At 41.2% G+C, this 22069-nt stretch overlaps 2 protein-coding genes across 3 annotated transcripts in view; both read left to right on the forward strand.

The window, feature by feature from the left end:
• Positions 1–4059, forward strand: part of TOPAZ1 (testis and ovary specific TOPAZ 1) — a 106725-nt gene extending 102666 nt beyond the window's left edge. The window contains exons 19-20 of the mRNA XM_056129726.1: positions 1943–2126; positions 3840–4059. Of these exons, the coding sequence (XP_055985701.1) occupies positions 1943–2126; positions 3840–4059 (404 nt within the window). The remainder of the gene's footprint in view (positions 1–1942; positions 2127–3839) is intronic.
• A 3829-nt stretch (positions 4060–7888) lies between these two features.
• TCAIM (T cell activation inhibitor, mitochondrial) overlaps positions 7889–22069 on the forward strand; it is a 39464-nt gene continuing 25283 nt past the window's right edge. The window contains exons 1-3 of one of the 2 annotated variants that reach the window (XM_056129615.1): positions 7889–8147; positions 14343–14414; positions 19893–20028. In XM_056129615.1, coding sequence (XP_055985590.1) covers positions 14386–14414; positions 19893–20028 — 165 coding nt within the window. In that variant the 5' untranslated portion in view covers positions 7889–8147; positions 14343–14385. Of the gene's footprint in view, positions 8148–10876; positions 10896–14342; positions 14415–19892; positions 20029–22069 lie in introns of those variants that run through there. The other variant, XM_056129616.1, reaches the window with a different exon arrangement.

Raw genomic sequence — 22069 nt, forward strand, 5'->3', positions numbered from 1 at the left:
CTTTTCATTATCATTGTCATTCATATGTCATTTCATGAAGTTCCCATCAGTACTGAATGATAGTGAACCCCTTATGCTGTACCCAGTAGCCTGGATGTGGATAAGCTAAGTTTACAGGTTTCTGTAATTACACTCTATGATAGTTGCATGACAAAAATCACCTAATAATGCTTTTCTTAGAACATAGCCCCATCATCAAGTGACTTATGACTGTGATACATACAGTCTGATATATACATGATACATATACCCTGAACACACATCCCAGGTCAGATATATGGATTTCAACTTTTTTTATTCTATGTTGTCTTTCACTTTTATTTTTCTAGACTCAGCTTTTGTTTCCAGACTAATTAGAAGAAAATTGTCTAAGGACAATAAAGTTGTCTTACTAGAAGTTCCTGATTTTTTCTCTCTAGACCTAAATAACCACTTTATTCTCAGAGCTAATGTTCAATCAGGAATGGAAGAGTGGTGGTGTTCTATTACCTTCCTCCCGCCCTCTAGAGTAAAAGTAATGTTAGTAAATGTTGATTCAAGATATGCCAGACACAGTAACAACAAAGTCTCCAGTGGAGACGTTACTGGGCCCGCTCGAGCAAATCGACGATCAACGGGAGGGCCTTTACCTTTACCTTTACCATACTTTTACCAGAAAAGTAAAATAGAAATATATGTAAATTATGTATGTAAGAGTTCATGAGTAGTTTGTGGGTCTTGACTATCACTTAGGGTTGCCATTTGGGAATTTATTATCTGTTAAAAAAGAAAAAAAAAAGGCTGTTCACCAGAGCTCCTCCTCTGTAATCTGGGCATTGTACGTCATTTTAAAGGTAGTGATTTATCAGGTTAAATACATACAAAGCCTGGTTTTTTAGCACAGGTTTCTAGCACATAGTTGACCTCAAAGATTAGTTATCGTCATGCACATTAAAAAGGTTACTTGAGCTGGAGAGATAGCTCATTGATCTGGAGCATGTGCTTTGCATGCAGGATGCACAGCTTTAGTCCTCAGCCCTGTAGAGTCCCTCAGCCCTGCTCAGAACAACCCCTAGCACCCACCCCTGCAACTCCAGGTGCAGCCCCCAAACAAAAGCAAACCAATATATTTCTTGAATAAATATCAATAAACATTTTGAATGATTTTCACATCAGATCGATTGGTTTCAGAGATTAAAAGAATGTAATACTGCCTTTATGCAATTTGGATATCCTCGCCCTTGAGCTGTCCCTATATTTATTTCACTTATATTAAGTACTCAACAGCTTAAAAGTTAAATTTCTTTTCTTGAAAAGGAATTTCTAGCATATGAGATGGGAAATATAGCTGTAACACATTGAGCACCTACAGAACTGAAATGTATTCTTTTGTTTTTTATATTAGTACTTAGCTCAGTGCCAAACATAAGGAACGGTATTTATTACAGAAATGGAGCATAACAACACTTTTTAAGTACTGCACTTAAAAATCATACAACTGTGATAGTTAAATCTTTAAATTTATTTTCTTCCAACATTTGCATTCATAATTCAAAATAGACAAATATATGCCATCACATCCCCTTAAAGCTAAACCCAAGTAACTGTTTTGGTTTTTAGTTATTCTGAAATTATATTGTGTTCATACACAAATAACTGAAAACTGAGTAGTAATTGCCATGGTGAAGCCTAAGTCATTTTTTCTCTGTTTTTATCTGTATTGCTCACTTTATAGTTAATATTTCAAAAGTATCTTATATAGGATAATTTCATATATGATTATAACTTATATACTAAATGTATATTGTATGTTTATAAATGTACTCATAATTTGTATACCACAAATTTATATACTAAATCTTCTTCTGATTTTTCTGTACTGTAATTATTGTAAGCATTTTGGAAGTCTAAGTGTTTACCGATTGAAATTTCAGTTAAGTATAACCTGTTATTTGATTTTCAGATGCTCTTTCATTGGGTTGCTATCCACCTTTGGAGGGAAATTTTTACCGAAAACTTCTTATGATTCCATCTTATTTATCTGAGATTGAAATGCTTTTGGCCATTGAAATTTTCCTGGTATCTAATGCTAGTAGTATTCAGAGTCCTGGACCTTCTGCACAGACACTGCAGATAGTTTTGAAAAGGTTAGTGATGTTCCTTCTAATTAGAGTATACTGAAAGCAGTATAGCTCCCCACATCTGCCCAAGGTGGTGATGTTTGGAGACATACATATACACAAATACACACACACACATACACACACCTGTGTGTGTATATGTAAAAATATATATTTATATAACATATGTAAAAATATATTTGCGACCTAGGTGATATTCAAATCAGGAAATAATTTAACCTCTTTGAGACTTAAAAACAAACAAGTCAAAACTCAGTGAACTTTAACAGGTTCAAAGAGATGAGTTCTCTTTGGGTATCTTTCTCTTGTATAGTTAGATATAAGGTTAAATTAGATATATGTATAGGACTAGGTTATATATGAGAACCTAAAAATTATTTTATTATGATTAGCACAAAAGATTTTTCAAATCTAAAAGGGAAGTAAGGGAAAGCTGTTAGGTCCAGTCAGCCCTATTGAAAATAAAGCCATGCATACATATTATAAGGTAGCTATTGGACACGAATAGCCATCCCCTGAATAATTTTGTTCAAAGTCCTAGAATTCAGGATTCTGTCACTCAATTTTGTCCAAGAAGCTTACGATGTAAGGATCTTTTGCGATTCTGGTTTTAGAGCTTCTTGACAAAAATAAAATTGTTTTGGTTTATGATTTATAAACCAAATCCTCAGAATTAAGTATTATACCAGTTATTTTTTTACTATGTAAAATTACCTCAAATTTTAATTAAAGCAGCAAATAGTATCCTATTTTCTGTGAGTCAGGAATTTGAGCATCTTAGCAGGATTATTCTGGCTAAGGGTCTCCTGTAGCTTGAGTCAGAATGTAGTTAGGAGCTGCAGTCACTAGCTCATAGGAAAACAGCCATGAGGTATGAACGTCATTAAAGTTGGAGACCTCAGGAAACGTTACAAGATGAGTAAATTTACAAATACAAAGGAGATGCTCTACCATAGCTACATCCCGGCTAACGTAAATTCTGGCATTTAGTAAAGTACCTTGTACCAGAACTAAAAACAGTAACCAGAAGTTAAATGAAGGCATTTAGCTTGTAATTTGTTACCACATGTCAGCTACATATTAAATATATGCTTATAATTTAATATAGTTAATAATAGGGTTGGCAGAGAAAGAGTAAAACGGGCAAGGAACTTACCTTGTACAACACGGACCCAGGCTTGATTTCTGGCACCTGATCCCCAGGAGTGATCCCTGAACAGAGAGCCAGGAATAAGCCCTGAGCACCATTTGGTGTGCACCCCCAAATATATATATGAATATATATACATACATATATATACACACACATATATACATAAGTATTAAGGTGAACTATGAGTTTCAAAATCTTAACTTCATTAAATATGCATTTTAATGATAATTATGGAGTTATCAACTTTGTACAAACATAGAAGTTACTAGATTTGTTTTCAAACTGCCAGTTAAAGCCAATTTTGTGAAATCAATTTAGGAAATAGTAAATTTGTTAAAAAATGGAAACAGAAGTAGAGTGCATTATAGGGATGTCGTTTTGTTGAGCTTTAAAGTAAATACAAAGGTAAATTCTGTGTTTTGTGTGTGATGGTAAAAATATTTTTGAAGGTTACTGTTAATATAATAAAGACCATCCAGGCTTAGTGCCAGTACATGTAAATAAATCTTTGGAAGAATCTACAGCTACTTTTAGAGTTTCTGAATTTATGAGGTGTTCACTTTTAGATGTGAAGAAAACAAAACTCGAAGCAAGGATGATTATCAAGCTGCAGTGGAAAGATTAATTATGGCTGCTCGTATATCGGATCCAAAGCTTTTCATTAAGCATATGACTGTCAATATTAATAAGGAACAGGTTTATAGTTTGGAACATGGTTCTGCCTTGAAATGGTTGAAAGGGAATATGAAGTGGGCTGGAAAGTTTTGGCTTTTCAGTAACCATTAGTTAATAAAGGCTTTTTTTTTTTAAGTTCAAGTAATCATTGTAGAAAATAAACAGCAATAAAAATTCGGTTTTCACTATATTTAGCTTTTGCTCTTTATTCATTCACGGTTACTACTTTTCAAACACAAAAATTTTTATATGTAAGGGTTTAATACACACTAATTTTTCTAATTGCTTTTTGGTCTGGGCTGGAGCAATAGCATGGCGGGTAGGGCATTTGCCTTGCACACAGCTGACCTGGGTTCAATTCCTCCACCCCTCTTGGAGAGCCCGCCAAGCTACTGAGAGTATCCCGCCTGCACAGCAGAGCCTGGCAGGCTCCCTGTGGTGTATTCAATATGCCAAAAACAGTAACAAGTCTCATAATGGAGATGTTACTAGTGCCCGCTCAAGCAAATAGATGAACAACGGGAGGACATTGCTACAGTGCAGTGCAACATTTTGGTCTATCTTAATTCTCATAAAAAGTATTTATTATGAAATGGGAACAGTGAATAAAAGGAATTATGTGCAGTGTTTAATGAGAGAAACTCAAAAGAGGAAAAGATCCAAGTAGTTAACTGGAGCATTCAGAAAAATCTACAAAAATGGGACCCAAGGATATATATGCTTGAAGGAGAAAAACCCATGCTGCTTCCTCTGGCCCAGCCTCACAGCTCCATGACTGTTCTTGAAGATACACTTACTTGCTGAATCCTCCCCGTCTCATCGCTCCTTTAGCACACAGCCACATAGGCAGCCATGCGACACCTAATTTCACAATACTGACAGCCCAGCAGGAGCACACAAATTAGATGGGGAAACTCACACAGAGGCTCAAAGAGTGAAAACAATAATACAAAAGGCTCAGCTAGCACCTAACAATTCAGTAAATCCTCAGTGACTTTATTAACACTATTGTGAGATGCATGTTGTAACAAGCAATATAAAGTCAATTATTTTGTGCCAACTAAGGGGGCAGGGTGGAGGGGGAGCTGGGGACATTGGTAGAGGGAAGGTCATAGTTGTGGTGGGATTGATGTTGGAATATTGAAATGCCTGAAACAACTGTTTGAACAGTTTTGTAAATCAGTGTTTAAAGGTTCAAACGTGTGTGTGGGGGGGGGGGGACCTATTTCAACCAAATACATCAGATGTAAATATTCAAACAAGGAATTGTTTCTTTTATACTAGGTTTGCTGAAGTAGTCTTCACTGTAGGAGGAGGAGAGTTGGGCCACACACCTGATGGTATTCAGGACTTACTATTGATTCTGTGCTCAGGGAACCATATGCCCCGGTGTTGGGGATCATACAAAAGTCAGCAGCAAGCCAGGCACCAAGCATCTTATCCCCTGTACTATCTCTCTAGCCCTGCTGAAGTAACATTAAAAATCTGTAGCCACGGGGCTGGAGCAGTAGCACAGTGGGTAGGGCATTTGTCTTGTACACGGCCGACCCGGGTTCGATTCCCAGCATCCAATATGGTCCCCTGAGCACCGCCAGGGGTAATTCCTGAATGCAGAACCAGGAGTAACCCCTGTACATCGCCGGGTATGACCCAAAAAGAAAAAAAAATCTGTAGCTGGGGCCAGAGAGATGGTAAAGCAGGTAGGGGGTTTGCCTTGTACGTAGCCAGTCTGAGTTCAATCCCAGAATCCCATATGGTCCCCTGAGCACTTTGAGGAGTGACCCATAAACTCAGCAGCAGGAATAATCCCTGAGCACCACCGTGTAGGACCACCCCCCCCCCCAATAAAATTGAAAGGTTCTTTCCTTGTGTGCTGTCACCCTGATTCAACCCGGCCAGAGCACCACCAGGAGGGACTCCTGAGCACTGCTGGGTACAGCCAACCTCCCACTCTGCTCAAATTTGAGTAAGGTAATAAATCCTGACTAATAACTAGAGTGTTTTCTCAAAGGAATTCCAAAATATTGTAATGAGGGGCTGGAGCGATAGCACAGCGTGTAGGGCGTTTGCCTTGCATGCAGCCAACATGGCCGACCCGAGTTCGATTCCTCCAGCCCTCTCGGAGAGCCCAGCAAGCTACCCAGAGTATCTCACCCACCCAGCAAAGCCTGGCAAGCTACCCGTGAAGTATTCGATATGCCAAACACAGTAATAAGTCTCACAATGGAGATGTTATTGGACCCGCTAGAATAAATAATGGGAAGACCATGACCATGGGCTGGAGAGACAGTGCATCACATAGTGCGAACTTCCCTTGCACATAGTCAAACCAAATAGTCCTGGGCACAGAACCAGGAACAAGCTCTGCACACAGCTGTGTATGCCCCCCCCAAAAAACAACAAAAATATAATGATAGTATTATTGTAATAAATTTATGACTACAAAATTCTAGTGCTTCTGTAGTACATCAGTATACTCAAATTATACTGAAATATATTTTACTTATGTAATAACATTCTATTTTAGTTGTGATTTATTATATAATTGTGTCTACAATTGTTACTCAGAATTATTTAAGACTTACTATGGTGGGGGCTGGAGCGATAGTACAGCGGGTAGGGCGTTTGTCTTGCCCATGACCGACCCAGCTTTGATTCCCAGCATCCCATATGGTCCCCCGGAGCACCGCCAGGAGTAATCCTGAGTGCATGAGCCAGGAGTAACCCCAGTGGCCAGGAGTAACCCCAGTGCAATGCCAGGTGTGACTTAAAAAGAAAAAAAAAAGACTTACTATGATGAAATGGGGATAAGTGCTGTGAAATACGGGAAGTAGAGGGAGACTTCAAAAGTAGACTCCCAGAGGCCTGGAAGCTGGCTGAGCAAGTAAAAGTCCTGCCTTACAAGGGTGACCTGCCAACACGCTCCCACTCTGTCACCTGCTGCGTTGCTGTCTGGGACCCCAACTCAGCAGCAGCTCACTGCCAGTTGCGTGCATTCTCAGCAGGTGTGCGACACCTGGCTAGTCTGAGCACCACAACGGAAGGAATGAGTCCCCTGGAGAAGTGTGTGACCCCAGACATGGGGAGAGGTGGAATAACATCAGTAGGAGGCTACAGTTCTCTCGTTTGAACAAAATGGGTGGCAAGAATGTCATTCATTACCAAACTTTTAAATTCGATCTGGAGGTGACCATCAGTTTAAGCTGACCTGAGAACATTATAAATGTCTTTTCTATAGAGAGTAACAAACGCAAAGAAATTAGAAATATGGGACTGGTTTGAGATGCTGGTGACAAGGATGCATCGAAGAAGGTGCAACGGAGAATATGGAAACAGCCAGAGGACTGTCGCGGCGATCAAAGTCCAAAGAGAAATGCAAACCCTGGAAGAGATGTCTATTTTTAATTACAGTGACGTCCTTGGCAAGCCCGAGGACGCAACACTCGTGCGATCAGACTTTAGGAATGCAGAGCGATCCTAAAGCGTCAGTTAAGCTCCGTACCCTGCGGGCCGAGCGCCGGGGCAGCCTCGCCGCCTTCGCGGGCCGCGGGCAGTGGGGACCGGGGGTGGGGCGTGGGGCAGGGGCGGCCGGGCGCATGCGCGCGCCTCCCCCGCCCCCCCCCCTCCTCGGACGCGTGCGGGGTCACCCGGCACTGCCCTGCCCGCCGAGCCCGGGACCCGGCCCCCGGCCACCTGCCGCCTCCAGCCGGCGCGGCTCCCTCCGCCCGCTCGGCATCTCGGCGCGCTCGCCCGCGCCTCCTCCGGCTCTGGGCACCGCGCGCAGAGCCCCGCCCAGGCCTGCGGTAAGGAGGCGGCGGGGACGCGGGCTCCGGGGACGCTGGGGACAGCGGGCGGGCACCTGCGCGCTGGCGTCACCGGGAGGGAGGCCCGGCGCGCTGCAGCCAATGGGAGCGCGGGGTGCGGGCCGGGCTTCACCTTGAGCGACCCGCGCGATGGACGGGTGGAGCCGTGCGCGCCCCGCCGGGATTTTCGGGGGCGGGAGCCTGTCCGAGCCGGCCGGTCGCTGGGGGCCGGGGCAGGCGGCGGCGGCCGGGCCTGGGCGCGTGCTCGGTGGCCGCAGGGGGCCCGCGCGCATGCGCCCCCGCACCGTCCTGCGGGGAGAGCGACCACCCTCCTCGCGGTGCCCGGTGGGAGGCGAGCTGGTTGCAGAAAGCCCTCGGCGGACCCTTGGCAGCACTGTAAGGAGCGGGAGGGGACGGGCCCCAGTGGTACCTTCTGGCTGCTCGGGGCTGGGACGGGGCGGGGGATCGTGGTGGGCAGCGCGCTGTCACCTTGGGTGGACATGCCAATTTGTGAACCCAAGCGGTGCCTGGGGCCTCACGACCCACCGCGCGTCTCTTTTTTCACTTTTTTTTTTTTTAATGTGAGAAACCGAAGATGTTGTAAGTTTTGCTGTTCTTCCAACTCCTATTTCCCTGAAGAATTGACTTAATATAGGAAAATATTCTGATTCAAATCGTACAGCCAAAGATTTAAGGGAAAGACGTTTTTTAAATATATATATATGGGTTTTTTTGCTTTGTTTTTCCCCTTGCCTTAGAAGTTTAGAAGTTTTCAGCTTAAAAAAAAAAACTGAAAATTTTCCAGCAACTGCTTTTACAAACCTTGCTAAATAGTTACAGAAATAGAAGGCAGTTGAAAGGAAAATCGCCTGGGGATATTCACTGTTAAATAAGTTACTTTCAAATAGAAAGTGGGCCAAAAGGCCAAAGATCTACCCTAGGTTCTTCTGTACTTGACAAACACAGCTCTTATTTACCTATCAGAAGTAAATAAAACATAGCAAAATAGTTTTTCCTTGAACTGCCGGTATTGTGGCTTTTCTTCCAGTTTAGTTATCTCTACGAAAAGTTATTTGAAACTCTACCAAGTTTAAAATCAAACTTTGCTTTTTATGAAATAGAAGCCAATATTGCTATGAAATAAATCACAGACACTGAATTGTGCTCTTCTCCCTCTGATACCCTTTCCCCTTCTCCAGAGAGGACACTAAAAAAATAAATAAATAAAAGTTTTCATTTTTGAATTTAAAAAAAAAAAAGCCCTTCCAGAGGAAACACCCACCTTGCCTCTACCCTCTGGGTTCTTGGCTGTTCTTGGGCTAGTGCTGGGAATTTATCATAGTAACTCTGCTGAGCCATATCATTTCAGTTCCTACCTTGCTTTTTTTTTTTCATGTTTTATAAGGATCTGCTTGTGTTGTCTGTCTTTTTCCTTCTCTCCCTTCCTCTTAGAGTTTTTGGGGAACTTACTTGGAATTGTCATCGTTTCTGTACTTGCATAGATCCTGACACATAAGTGCTCTGTAGATGCCTGTTGATGAACCAGAGAGCCCCGGGGATCTGCTAAAGGCAGTGTGGCCCTTTTAGCTACTCAGTAACAAGCGTTACTGTGGGAACCACACTGCATGATGGACCACCTTGGGTCACTCCAAGGTGCTGTGAGTGTTCATAGAGGGTGCTGGAAATCTTGCTGCCAGGGGGTAGTGAAGGAGGTAGATTTCCAGGGTAATTTCCAAGAATTATACTGAGTTATTCTTCTCCCCACTCCCCCCAACACACACATACTGAAAAGAGAGCAGTAGCCCAAGTAAGTCTGGGAACTTCTGGTCTAAATATACCACAGTTTATTAATCCATTCACCTAACCAGGGGCATCTCATCTGCTTCTGAAAGTTTTGGTAATTCTGAGTAAAGCTATTGTAAAGCTATTTGGTAATTCTGAGTAAAGCTATTGTAAAGCAAATATCTATGCAGCTATAACGTTTCAGTTCAACTAGTTAAATATCCAGGAATGTGATTGCCAGATCATATGCGATGTTTAGTTTTATTTTGTTTTGTTTTGGGTCACACCCAACAGTGCTCAGAGGTTACACTTGGCTCTGCACACAGGAATTACTTCTGGCATTGCTAGGGGACCATATGGGATGCCAAGTTCTTAACTTGGGTCAGCCGCGTGCAAGGCAAGCACCCTACCCACTGTACTATCTCTCCAGTACAAGTATGTTTAGTTTTTTAAGAAATTGCCAAGTGTCTTCCAAAGTGATGAAAGCACTCTGTATTCCAACCAGGTAAGGTAAAGGTAAAGGCCCTCCCGTTGATCGTCGATTTGCTCGAGCGGGCCCAGTAACGTCTCCATTGGAGACTTTGTTGTTACTGTGTCTGGCATATCAAATACTCTCGGTAGCTTGCCGGGCTCTCCGAGAGGGGCGGAGGAATCGAACTCGGGTCGGCCATGTTGGCCGCTTGTAAGGCGAACGCCAGAATGAAATGAAATGAGAGTCCTCTTGCTCCACATCCCTCCCAGCACTTACTGTTTAGTGATTAGGTTTTTTAACCATTCTAATAGATGTGTATTGGTATCTGATTGTTTTAATTTGCAATTCCCTAGTGACCTTGTGTTGATTATCTTTTCATGGGCTTAGTTACCATCTGTATTATCTTGTTTGTTAAGATCTTCGGCCCACTTTCTAATTGGATTGTTTATTTTCTTATTGTTGAGTTTTAAAGATTCTTTGAAAAAATAATTTTTTAATGAAACAAGATAGTTACATTGAAAGAAATTTATTTAGAGAAATGTGAGGTGAAAGAAAGAAAGAAAAATGTGTTCTGGGGACTGGAGCGATAGCACAGCAGGTAGGGCATTTGCCTTGCACGCGGCTGACCTGGGTTCGATTCCCAGCATCCCATATGGTCCCCTGATCACCGCCAGGGGTAATTCCTGAGTACAGAACCAGGAGTAACCCTTGTGCATCGCTGGGTGTGACCCAAAAAGAAAAAAAAAGAAATATGTGTTCGGTGGAGAACACAAACTTCTCCAGAGGGGAAAAAGACTAATTTTTTTTAAATCTAATTTTTTTTTTGGTGGAGGCAGCTCCTAGTGCCCAGAGCCCCACTAGGGGCTACACCTTGTTTAATGAACTGTGAGGTACTAAAGATCAAACCTAGACTTTGGTCCTGCAAGTCACATCCTCTACCATTTGAGCAACATCTTTGACCCCAGAATTTTTAAATTTCTTTGTTTTTTCTTTTTTGGATAATAGTTGTTTATCAGATGTGTATATCTTTATATATTTTTTTTTTGCAATCAGTGTCACATCAACTTTTTTTTCTAAAACTTTATTTAAACACCATGGTTTACAAAGTTGTTCATTATACAATTGTTTCAGGCATTCAGTGTTCCGACACCAGTCCCACCACCAGTCTGACCTTCCTTCCACCATTGTCCCCAGTTTCCTACCCAATCCCTCCCCAAGCCTGTCCCTGTAACAGGCACAAAATCATTTATTTTATATTGCTTGTTATAATAAATGGCAAGTGGAATTATCAAAAACTAGATCAGTAAGAGAAAGTTTGTGAAAATTGTCATATCTCACAGTGAGGTTATCAAAGTCATTGAGGATTTACTGATGTGTTTGTTGCTAGTTGCACTTTCTGTGTTGCTGTTTTTACTTACTGGGTTTAGTTGGCTTCTGTGCTACTTTCCCATTTAACTTGCAGGGCTCCTACTGGACTGTTGGTATTGTGGAATTTGGAGGTATCCAGGAGCTCCTTGGCCTGCCCCTCTCCAGAGGGGGACGCAAAGACTGGTGTCCCTGTGACTTTCATTGGCATCTCTTCTGAGATTAGTCATGAAGCTGTGAAGCTGAGCTGCTTACATGGCAACACCTGTGGTCTGTGGGTCAGATATGTATATGTTTTGACCATTTCTTTTAAGACTAACTCATCTTTTTCTTTCCTTCTGTTTTGTCCTTCTCTCAGCACAAGTTTTTCAGCATTGGTCAGGAAACTGGAGCTTGAGAGCCATGACCTACACTTTTTTCTGTGTTGTTATCTTCTAGGATATCTTTTATCTTTTATTTATTTATCATCTTTTATTATATTTTATCATTTATATTTTGGTCTTTGCATTAAAGTCTATTTTGAGTTAATTTTTGTGAAGGGTTTAAGGTCTCTGATAATTTCATTGCATGCAGACATCCACATGTTTCATGTGTCTTGAAAATTGGGTATTTGCTCCATTGTATTTCCTTTGTTTCTTTATCAAAGACCAGTTGACTATATTTATAAAGATCTCTTCTGGGCTCTCTGTGGATCCTTTTTCTCAGTTTTTATGTCAGTACAAAACTAACTTGACAGTGGTTTTATGGTTAGTCTTATTTTTTTTTTTAATTTATCATTTTTTTTTATTAGTGAAACACCATGAAGTATACTTATAGACTCACAAATTTTTGTGCTTGGGTTTCAGTTATACAATGATCAAGTACCCATCGCTCCACCAGTGCCCATCCTCCCCCACCACGGGTCCTATCATCCCTCCGACCCCCCATCCTCCCCCCCCCCCCGTCCCACCCTGCCGCTGTGGCAGGGCATCCCTCCCTGTTCTCTCTCTCTTCTTTTGGGTACTGTGTTTTGCCAGAGAGGCATTGAGTGGCAGTCATGTTTGGTCTATAGACCACTTTTAGCATGTCTCTCCCACCCTGGGAGGGTCTTCACAACACCCTTTATTTGGTGCTCTCTTCTCTATCTGAGCTTCCTTCTCACCTAGCACATGTGGCTGGCCTTCAAGTCATGGAGCAAAATTCCTGGTACTAATCTGAGCCCTTCCTGGGTGTTAGTCTCCCGTTTTGTTGCTTTATGTTCCCCAGATGAATGCAATCTTTCTGTGTCTATCCCGCTCTTTCTGACTCATTTCGCTTAACATGATACTTTCCATGTAGTACCACTTGTATGTAAATTTCATAACTTCATCTTTTCTAACAGCTACATAGTACTCCATTGTGTAAATGTACCAAAGCTTCTTTAACCAGTCATCTGTTCTCGGGCACTCAGGTTTTTTCCAGATTTTGGCTATTGTAAAGAGTGCTGCAATGAACAAACAGTTGCAGATGTCACTTCGACTATACCTTTTTGCCTCTCTGGGATATATTCCCAGGAGTGCTATAGCTGGGTCAAATGGGAGATCGAATTCTAATTTTTTGAGAATCGTCCATACTGTTTTCCAAAAGGGTTGGACCAGCCTGCATTCCCACCAGCAGTGAAGGAGGGTCCCTTTCTCGCCACATCCGCGCCAGCACCTGTTGCTTTTGTTCTTGTGGATGTGGGCCAGTCTCTGTGGTGTGAAATGATATCTCATTGTTGTTTTGATCTGCATCTCTCTGATGATTAGTGATGTAGAGCATTTTCTCATGTGCCTTTTTGCCATTCGGATTTCTTCTTTGCGAAAGTTTCTGTTCATTTCCTCGCCCCATTTTTTGATGGGGTTGGGTGATTTCTTCTTGTGTAGTTTAACCAGTACCTTGTATATCCTTGAAATCAACCCCTTGTCGGATGTGTATTTGGTGAATATTCTTTCCCATTCTGTAGGCTGTCTTTGTATTTTGGTCACTGTTTCTTTTGAGGTGCAGAAGCTTCTTAGTTTAAGATAGTCCCATTTGTCTATCTCTGTTTTCACTTGCTCGGCCAGTGGCGTGACGTCTTTGAAGATACCACTAACTTCAATATCGTGGAGAGTTTTGCCAACTTTGTCTTCAATAAACATTATGGATTCCGGTCCGATGTTGAGGTCATAAATCCATTTCGATCTTACTTTTGTGCATGGCGTTAGGCAGAGATCTGAGCCCACTTTTTTGCATGTAGCCGTCCAGTTTTGCCAGCACAATTTATTAAAGAGGCTTTCCCTGCTCCATTTCACTTTTCTTGCCCCCTTATCGAAGATTAGATGATTATATGTTTGGGAGGAGATGTCAGTATATTCAACTCTATTCCAGTGGTCTGCAGCTCTGCTTTTGTTCCAATTTTTGTGCTTGGGTTTCGATTATACAATAATCAGATACCCATCCCTCCACCAGTGCCCATTTTCCACCACCATGGATAATATCCCCCCACCCCCTTCCCCCCATCCTCCCCTGCCTCTGTGGCAGGGCAATCCCCTGTGTTCTCTCTCTCCTTTTGGGTGTTGTGGTCTGCAAAAGAGGCATTGAGTGGCAAACATGTTCAGTCCATAGTCTACTTTCGACATGCATCTCCCCTCCTGGGAGGATCCTCCAAACACCCTTTATTTGGTGCTCCCTTCTCTATCTGAGCTGCCCTTTCCTTTAGAATGCCTGGCTGGCTACTAAGCTATGGAGTAATCCTCCTGGGCGAGCACTGACTTCTTGGCAATATTGAGTCTTCTTGCCCTTGAACAGGATTATTCAGTTTACCTACTTCTTTGATTTCTTTCCTCAGCATTTTACAGTTTTCCTTATAGATCTTATACATATTTTACTTATTTCTAAATGTTTTACTTTGGGAAATGTTAATGTAAATGACAGTGTATTCTTAATTTCAAATTCTACTTGTTCATTGCTATTATCTGTTTTAATTTTTGAAGCAATTAATGATGCCTGGAAGCTGACAGACATAAATATTCAGAAATGTTTTGTCACCTGAGACCTGTGAAAAGGTAAGTTTCATGGTCCAATCTATAATTAATATTGGGGGTGGCAGTAGGGAAGACAGAGAACAATTTGAGTTTGGCTAATCTTAATGTATCAGTATCTTTCTAATTCTAAATTTCTGTTGAAGGGGTTAAACAGAAAAGGAAAATAAAAGTTTATATATACACTCGGGTGCTCCAGATATCCATTCCAAGAAGAAAGTGATTAGAAAACTACATCTTTCAGAGTAGTTCAGAGAAAATAATTTGCCCTTAGCATAATTCTTCTCATGATACATTCAAGCCTGTTGCTACCACATGGTAAACCACTTTATATTTAAACCCCATAGTGAGGACCTGGACTGGAGTGATAGCACAGTGGGTAGGGCATTTGCCTTGTACAAGGCCAACCCAGCTTCGATTCCTCCACCCCTCTCGGAGAGCCCAGCAAGCTACTGAGAATATCTCACCCGCACGGCAAAGCCTGGCAAGCTCCCCATGGCGTATTCGATATGCCAAACACAGTAACAACAAGTCTCACAATTTGTTGTGAGACGTTACTGGTGCCCGCTCGAGCAAATTGATGAACAACGGGAGGACAGTGCTACCGTGCAGTGCAGTGAGGACCTAACTTATCTGACTACCACACTTGCCATTTATTTATGCACTGTAGCACTCACTCATTTACTTATGAATAATCTAAATCCATCTATTTTAAGAAAGAATTTAAGAAATTAAGTAATATAAATTCAGTTGTCATGTTAGAGATCAGAAGCCCTATAGAAAAAGATCGTTATGATAAAGAGCATACCTGTTATATTCAAATAACAAAATCAGTCCTGACTTCCTGGTAGCCAAGACAAAAATTGAAAATAAATTTTCATTTGGCTGAGAATTCACCAGTCAGGCCCTGAGTTAAATCCTGCCACTTCAAGGACAAAAAAGAAAAAAGATCAAAATATATAAGCAAAATATAATTTGACCTGTATGTATAAGTCATATGTGTGAAGTATTAAAAATTTCTAAAACAAAAGAGCCATAGCACTGTTCTGTGTTTTGTAATTACTGTGAAAAGGAATTTCTTGGGGAGACTTCAACTTTCTCCACCAGTTCCATCTATAACAAGGATTATCAAGGGGAAGCTTTTTTTTTTTTTAATTGAATTTAGGACATTAAGTTCTTAGCTAGAAGAAAAGGGATAGAAACAGAGAAACAAAAAGACTGTGAGATACTAGACAATGCCCTCAGGACCTTCTGCAGTTGTGGAGACAGTCCAGTAGTCCAGTGTGAAATTTTTAAATGCCATGGACAGGCAGTGAATGGATGCCTTTGCATAATAGAACCTTACTTGTTCAGCTTCTTTGAGCCCAGTCTGTAGAAAACTTTTTTTTTCTTGTTTTTGAGCCCACACCTGGCGATGCTCAGGGGGTTATTCCTGGCTCAGTATTCAGGAATAACTCCTGGCAGTACTTAGGGGACCACATGGGATGCTGAGGATCGAACCTGGCTTGGCCATGTGCAAGGCAAGTACCCTACCTGCCATCTTATTTCCCTAGCCCCTATAGAAAACTCCCTCACTTATCACACACACACACACACACACACACACACACACACACACACACACACACACATTATAACAGTGGTTAACCTTGCCATATACAATATCTGGACATATTCTTTGCTTTATTGTCTTTTTTATTTGTTTTTGGGCCTCACCTGGCAATGTTCAGGGGCTACTTCTGGTGGCACTTGGGGACCATATTCAATGACAGGAATCAAACCCAGGTTGACTGTGTACAAGGCAAGCATCTTAACCTTTGTTCTATCTCTCCAGCCCCTCTTCTTTTTATCAAGGTTAGTTATACCCCAAAAAAGTTGATTTCATGACATATTGATTGAGGAAAAACACAACTTCTGAGTAATTGAAATACAACTACTTTATTGGTAGTAATGAATCAAATTATGTATGTTTAGAACTAACTCGAGACCTTGGTGACATTCTGTTATTCCTTCCACTTCAGTCTGTGAATCCCTTATATCCCATCAAGTGCTATTAATGATTTCCTTACAGTTGAATTCCATTGTGCTCCCACTCATGCTTTAACATGCAGCCTAGGCCTGTAGCTGTCCTGCTAGAACACAAAGATAAGTAGACATAGCACAAACACACATGATCACCAAAACCTGAAATCTGTCAGATCCTTGATAAAGTTTGTTGGCCCCTGTCCTACTGATTCCATCAGAAATCTCATACTCAACCATGGATGTAACATAGTAGAATATGTATTGCATATATGAGGTCCTAGGTCTAATCCTGGTGCCAAAAAAAGTGAATAAATAAAAGAATTCTGTTCGGTTTGGGGCCTCACCCAGAGGAGCTCGGGGCTCACTTCTGACAGGGCTTGGGGATCCATACAGAGTTCAGGGAATCAAACCCAGTTCAGCCATGTTCAAGGCAAGTGCCATGCCCAATCTACTATCACTCCATCCCCAATGAAAAAATTGTTTTAAAGAAAAAACTATAACCCTTTACTATTCTTCTAAATCCAGCTTGTGCTGAATTTGCTTAAGTTAAAGTAACACAATGTTTAGGTTTGGGTTCAGTTCTCCTGCATTCAACTAAATTTCCATTTATATATATACCTACACAATGTCCATTTCATGTATATTAACAATAATACTGGTGCCAGACCTGGAGATGTAGCCCCCTAAGTCTTCACATCCTTGGGCTGTCGGTGATTGAACAGAGCAGGAATCCCAAGGCAGGCTCATTCCTCCAGGACACAGGACTTTCTTGGATGGATGGTGTTGGTTTCGTTGTTGTTGCTCATTTTTATTGATGTATTGATACCTACAATCCTAGAATGAACAGATGCCACACAACAGGGATGAATGGAGACGTTACTGGCACCCGCTCGAGTAAATCAATGAATAACGGGGGATCAAGTGATCAAGTGATACCTACATAAGTAGTCCAGTACCTATTTCAGCTATAATACAAATATGAATTTTTCAGAAGTACAATCTTCTGAGAAGTGTATACACCACGCTGCACCCATTGCCAAAGTTGTAGTATAGGGCTCCACCTTTCAGTGGACCCGTTCCTCCTTGGCAGGTTGACTTCGATCCAAGAGGCAACCCCTGGACAGAGGGTGCTGCCCTCCAGGACTGTCTGCCCAGTGCTCCTTCCTCCTCTCTCCTGCCATACCATCTGCCCTGAATCACAGTCTGAAAACTCTCCCTCCCTCCTTTCTAGTAGTTCTCTCACACATCTAATCTCTCCTGGCCTCTGCTTGTAGCATTCCAAAGACAAAAAGACTCTATCTCTTGAAGATATAGAAGGGAAAGTTCTAGGGAAAATGGGTCCATTCCCTGTGGGCACATAGTAGGTCTACAGCCATCAGTTAGTGAGGATGTGCAGTTTGCTAGGTAGGGGATAGGGAGGGGGAGGTATCAGGGCTTAGATATGGGGTAGAAGAAAGAGAAGAATGAGGACAGTGACAGGGAACTGGAGCTGAGGGTCTCTCGAAAGAAGTGGGGGTCAGTTGGAAAAAATCGACTGGAAATGATTATGGAGCCCCTCAAATACCAGCCTAATGAACAGATTTTATTCTGCCAGAGTTGAAACACCACTGAAGGTGTTGAAGCAGAGTATGCAGTGATGTGGAAATTCAGGAAAATCAGTCTGTCAGATACATCGTTCGTGAGGAGAGGCCCAAGACTAGACTAATCAGGCAGCTGTGCAGACCAATTCTCAAGTGGTGATTGGTTTAGAGAAAACGGGAAAAAAGAAGGAGCAATTTCAGGGGTCATGATAAAGTGAGAACAAAACCAGAGAGATTGAAAATGGGAATAGTAGTCTGGGCAGTGGTAGGTTCATCCAAGGTTTTCTGCTTTATCAACGTTGGGCAAACCAGTACCACAATGGCAGAAATTAACAGAACCTGGATTGAAAGTATTCCTACCTCTCTGCTGACTGTGTCCAGGCTGGGTTTAGAAATAAAACAATGACCTCTGCTCCCTTTTTTAGACAAGTGACATGCCAGAGTAGCTAAGTGCCTATCAGATGTTTGACAACAAAACTGGAGCTCAGACGGGGAATAAATAAACAGAATTGCTGCTATAGCCACCACATATTTTTATTGCTTCCTGTTCAATTAATAACAGTTCAAACCCCTGTTATCTCTCTTAATGCACAACCTATATGTTGACTTTATAAAAGACTCAAATACATGTCAAAGACAGGGTGCTAGTATCTGAAGATACATGTGTGGTCTCCAGATTGTTAAAATTTCCTGAATTATAGAATACCTACCATTTTAGATAAAATATGTGAATATTAATATAAATATGATTTACATAATGTCAGAAATATAGATAACAATATACATAATATATAAAAATAAATGTGTGGGTATAATATATAGATATAAATATTTGATAGTATAATATAGTATATGTTAATAAATATTAACATTTCCCAACAATTCAGTATACCCAACATACGAGACCAAAATGTGCACAATACTTAGATTTTGTCTCTGAAGGCCATTATGGAATGGAAAGATAGGATTTTTTTTTAATTGAATCTGCGTATTCAATATGCCAAAAACAGTAACAACAAATCTCACAATGGAGGTGTTACTGGTGCCCGCTCGAGCAAATTGATGAACAATGGGAGGACAGTGCTGGACTAAATTACAAACTTACAAAGTTATTCATGATTCAGTTTCAAGTGTACCATGTTCCAACACCCTTCACTAGTATCCACTTCCCTCCACCAATGTACCCAGTATCCAGTCTGCCTTTTTCTTTGAAGGATAGATTCTGTCATTCAAAAGTAGATGTTATATAAATAAATGTTTCCTAAACATGGCAAATAATTTCATGTGATATAAAACTTTTTTAAAAGATGATGTATATTGTATGACTGAACCGCAAGCATGAAAGTTTGTTAAGTCTGTAACTACTGGATCTCACGGTGATTCACTAATAAAAAATTTTTAACAAAAGGTGATGTGTAAAAAACCTGAAGAATGAAATGTTAAGTTGTTCAACCTAGAAGAATTTTAACTTGCTAGTAATAGGCATTTTGTATTTCTTTTTAAGCACTTAAAATCACAAAATATTTTTCACTGTCGAGAAAATATTTGACTAATATTGAGAATTTTTAGTCTGAAAAAGAAAATGATGCAGAAAAGTTATCATTTGCAGTGAATACGATTAACATTTAAAAGTATATTTTGACGATAATTTTTATTACAGATAATGCTTTCGTATGTTGCTTCAGAGATATTGATATCCACTATGTTTAGAAACTGTTTAGAGCTCGTTGCTTGTTAAACTTTGTGGACTACAGAAAAACAGAATATTGCATTTTTTATTTCTCTGTTTCTGTGGTATTTTCTGCATATCCTAATTTCAGGATTACTGTCAGGTCATGCATTGAGGGTTTGTGTGTCAGTGCATCTGTGATTAATAAATGCACATCTCTTTTTTAAGGTTATGTCTAGAGAAGATCTTTCCACATTGGTTTCTCTACTCAAGAGCTTTATCGGGAGCGGAGGCAGTCAATGCTTTGAGACCATTCTATTTTGCAGTACATCCAGATTTCTTTGGACAGCACCCCAAAGAAAGGGTAAACCTTTTTTTTAATCTTTAGTCTACCTTCTAGTTTACCTTTGATATCATGTAATACAGAGAGCTTTCTAAAGTTTAATTGTTCTGTTGTGATGATGTAATCAGTGCTTTGAACTAATTTGAGATATAACACTGATCGTTGAAAATGTGGCTTTGTTTTATGAAGAATGTCATCTTGTTGTTATTGTTATCGCTTTGATTGTTTGAGGGTCTCACCTAGTGATACTCAGGGGTTACTCTTGGCTCTATGCTCAGAGATCACTCCTGGCATTGCTCAGGGGACAATATGCGTTGCCAAGTATGGAACCCCAGTCAGCCACATGCAAGGCAAGTGCCCTATCCACTGTACTATCTCTCTGGCCCCAACGGTGTCATCTTTTATGAAGGCAGTAAACCCTACCATAAAAATCCTTCATTACTATGTCATATTTTCTACAACCTGTGTGTGTGCGTGTGCATGTGTGTGTGTGCGTGTGCGCGTGTGCTTATTTGTTTTTTGGTTTTGCCATGCCTGGCAGTGCTCAGGATGTTCTCCTAGGTTTGTGTTCAGGGGTCACTCCTGGCAGTTTTGGGTATCAAAGCAGGATCAGCTGTGTGTAAGGCAAGTACCTTTACTCCTTTGCTTATCTCACCAGTAGCACTTTCTAGAATCAAACTGAAGGTGTGGCAGAAATTTTGAGGCCCCTATACCATGACCAGTCCTTTTTTCAAAAAAGAGATAAAAAGAAGATTTTTTTTTTAATGCGCTGATGTTGCATGCTGAAGCTTTGCTGTTCCACAGCCGCAATTATGTGTGCTCAAGGAACACAAAGGGACGTGAAAAACAGCAACACCAACTCAGGAAAGTCTGTGTTTGTAGTATGAAGTAATCTATTATGAAGCCAAATGCTTTGGAACTGTCTTTGGTTTCTTCATCTTCATTATTATTGACATTGAGCTTAACAAAAAGAAATTAAAAACCTTTAGGCCTTAGAACACTTCCTCTTGCAGTAGAAAATCAGTTTTCCTTCTCTGATCTAAGAAAGAAAGTCTGATTATGGTATTTAATATATACGTTGACTATTCAAAGCTAAGCCTTTCTGATTAATCAGTAAATTGAATCAATAGAAAAATATCCATTACCAGCCGAAGAGATGGTACAGCGGGTAGGATTGGTACATGGCCGACCCAGCTTTGATCCCCGGCATCCCATAAGGTTCCTGAACCTCACCAGGAGTGATCCTTGAGTGCAGAGCCAGAAGTAACGTGCCCACCCCCCAAAGACAACTGGGTGTGACTCCCAAAACAAAACACACACACACACACATAATACATTATGTGTGTGTATGTATCATATATATTTTTTTTCATTCCCTTGGGAACGTGTAAGTAATATAAATATGGAGAAATTAAGCCTAATAGTAGATGAGTGGTTTTCTTTTTGTTTTGTTTTTGTTTTTTGGCTTTTCGGGTCACACCTGGCATTGCTCAGGGGTTACTCCTGGCTCTGCACTCAAGAATTACTCCTGGCGGTGCTTGGCAGACCATATAGGATGCCAGGGATCGAACCTGGGTCTTCCATGTGCAGGGCAAACACCCCACCCACTGTACTATTGAACTGGCCCTCTACCAATCCATCTTTTAAACTCAGATTTCTGGTTAAACTTAACAGGGCTCCAGGAGAAAGCAGTTTGCCTACAAGAGGCCCAGGTTTGATTCCCTGGGACCACATGTTCCCCCTGAGCACTGGCTGGGAATAATCCTGAACACCACCTAAGTGTGGCCCAGAAAGCAAAGGAAAAAAAGTAGAGAATGTGAATTTAACCAGGCTTAGGGTGAGTAAGGCCTGCACACACTAGACCGCTGCTGCCCGTCTTGATATGAGCCCCATAGTCTGTCCTGTTCAATAATCTGTTTTGTTAGCTTGAGACCTCGGGCCAGAGAGAGACTTTCTGCTAATGACACATCATTGAGGCAAATGCCTCTTTTTGTGTCTGAGGCCTTGCTTTACGTTGGGATACTGGAAATTGAGTAGCTGAGTCAGTCACACGGGCACTTTG

This window comes from Sorex fumeus, unplaced genomic scaffold, assembly GCF_029834395.1.
Source record: "Sorex fumeus unplaced genomic scaffold, SorFum_2.1 ptg000072l, whole genome shotgun sequence".
Taxonomy (NCBI): Eukaryota; Metazoa; Chordata; class Mammalia; order Eulipotyphla; family Soricidae; genus Sorex; species Sorex fumeus.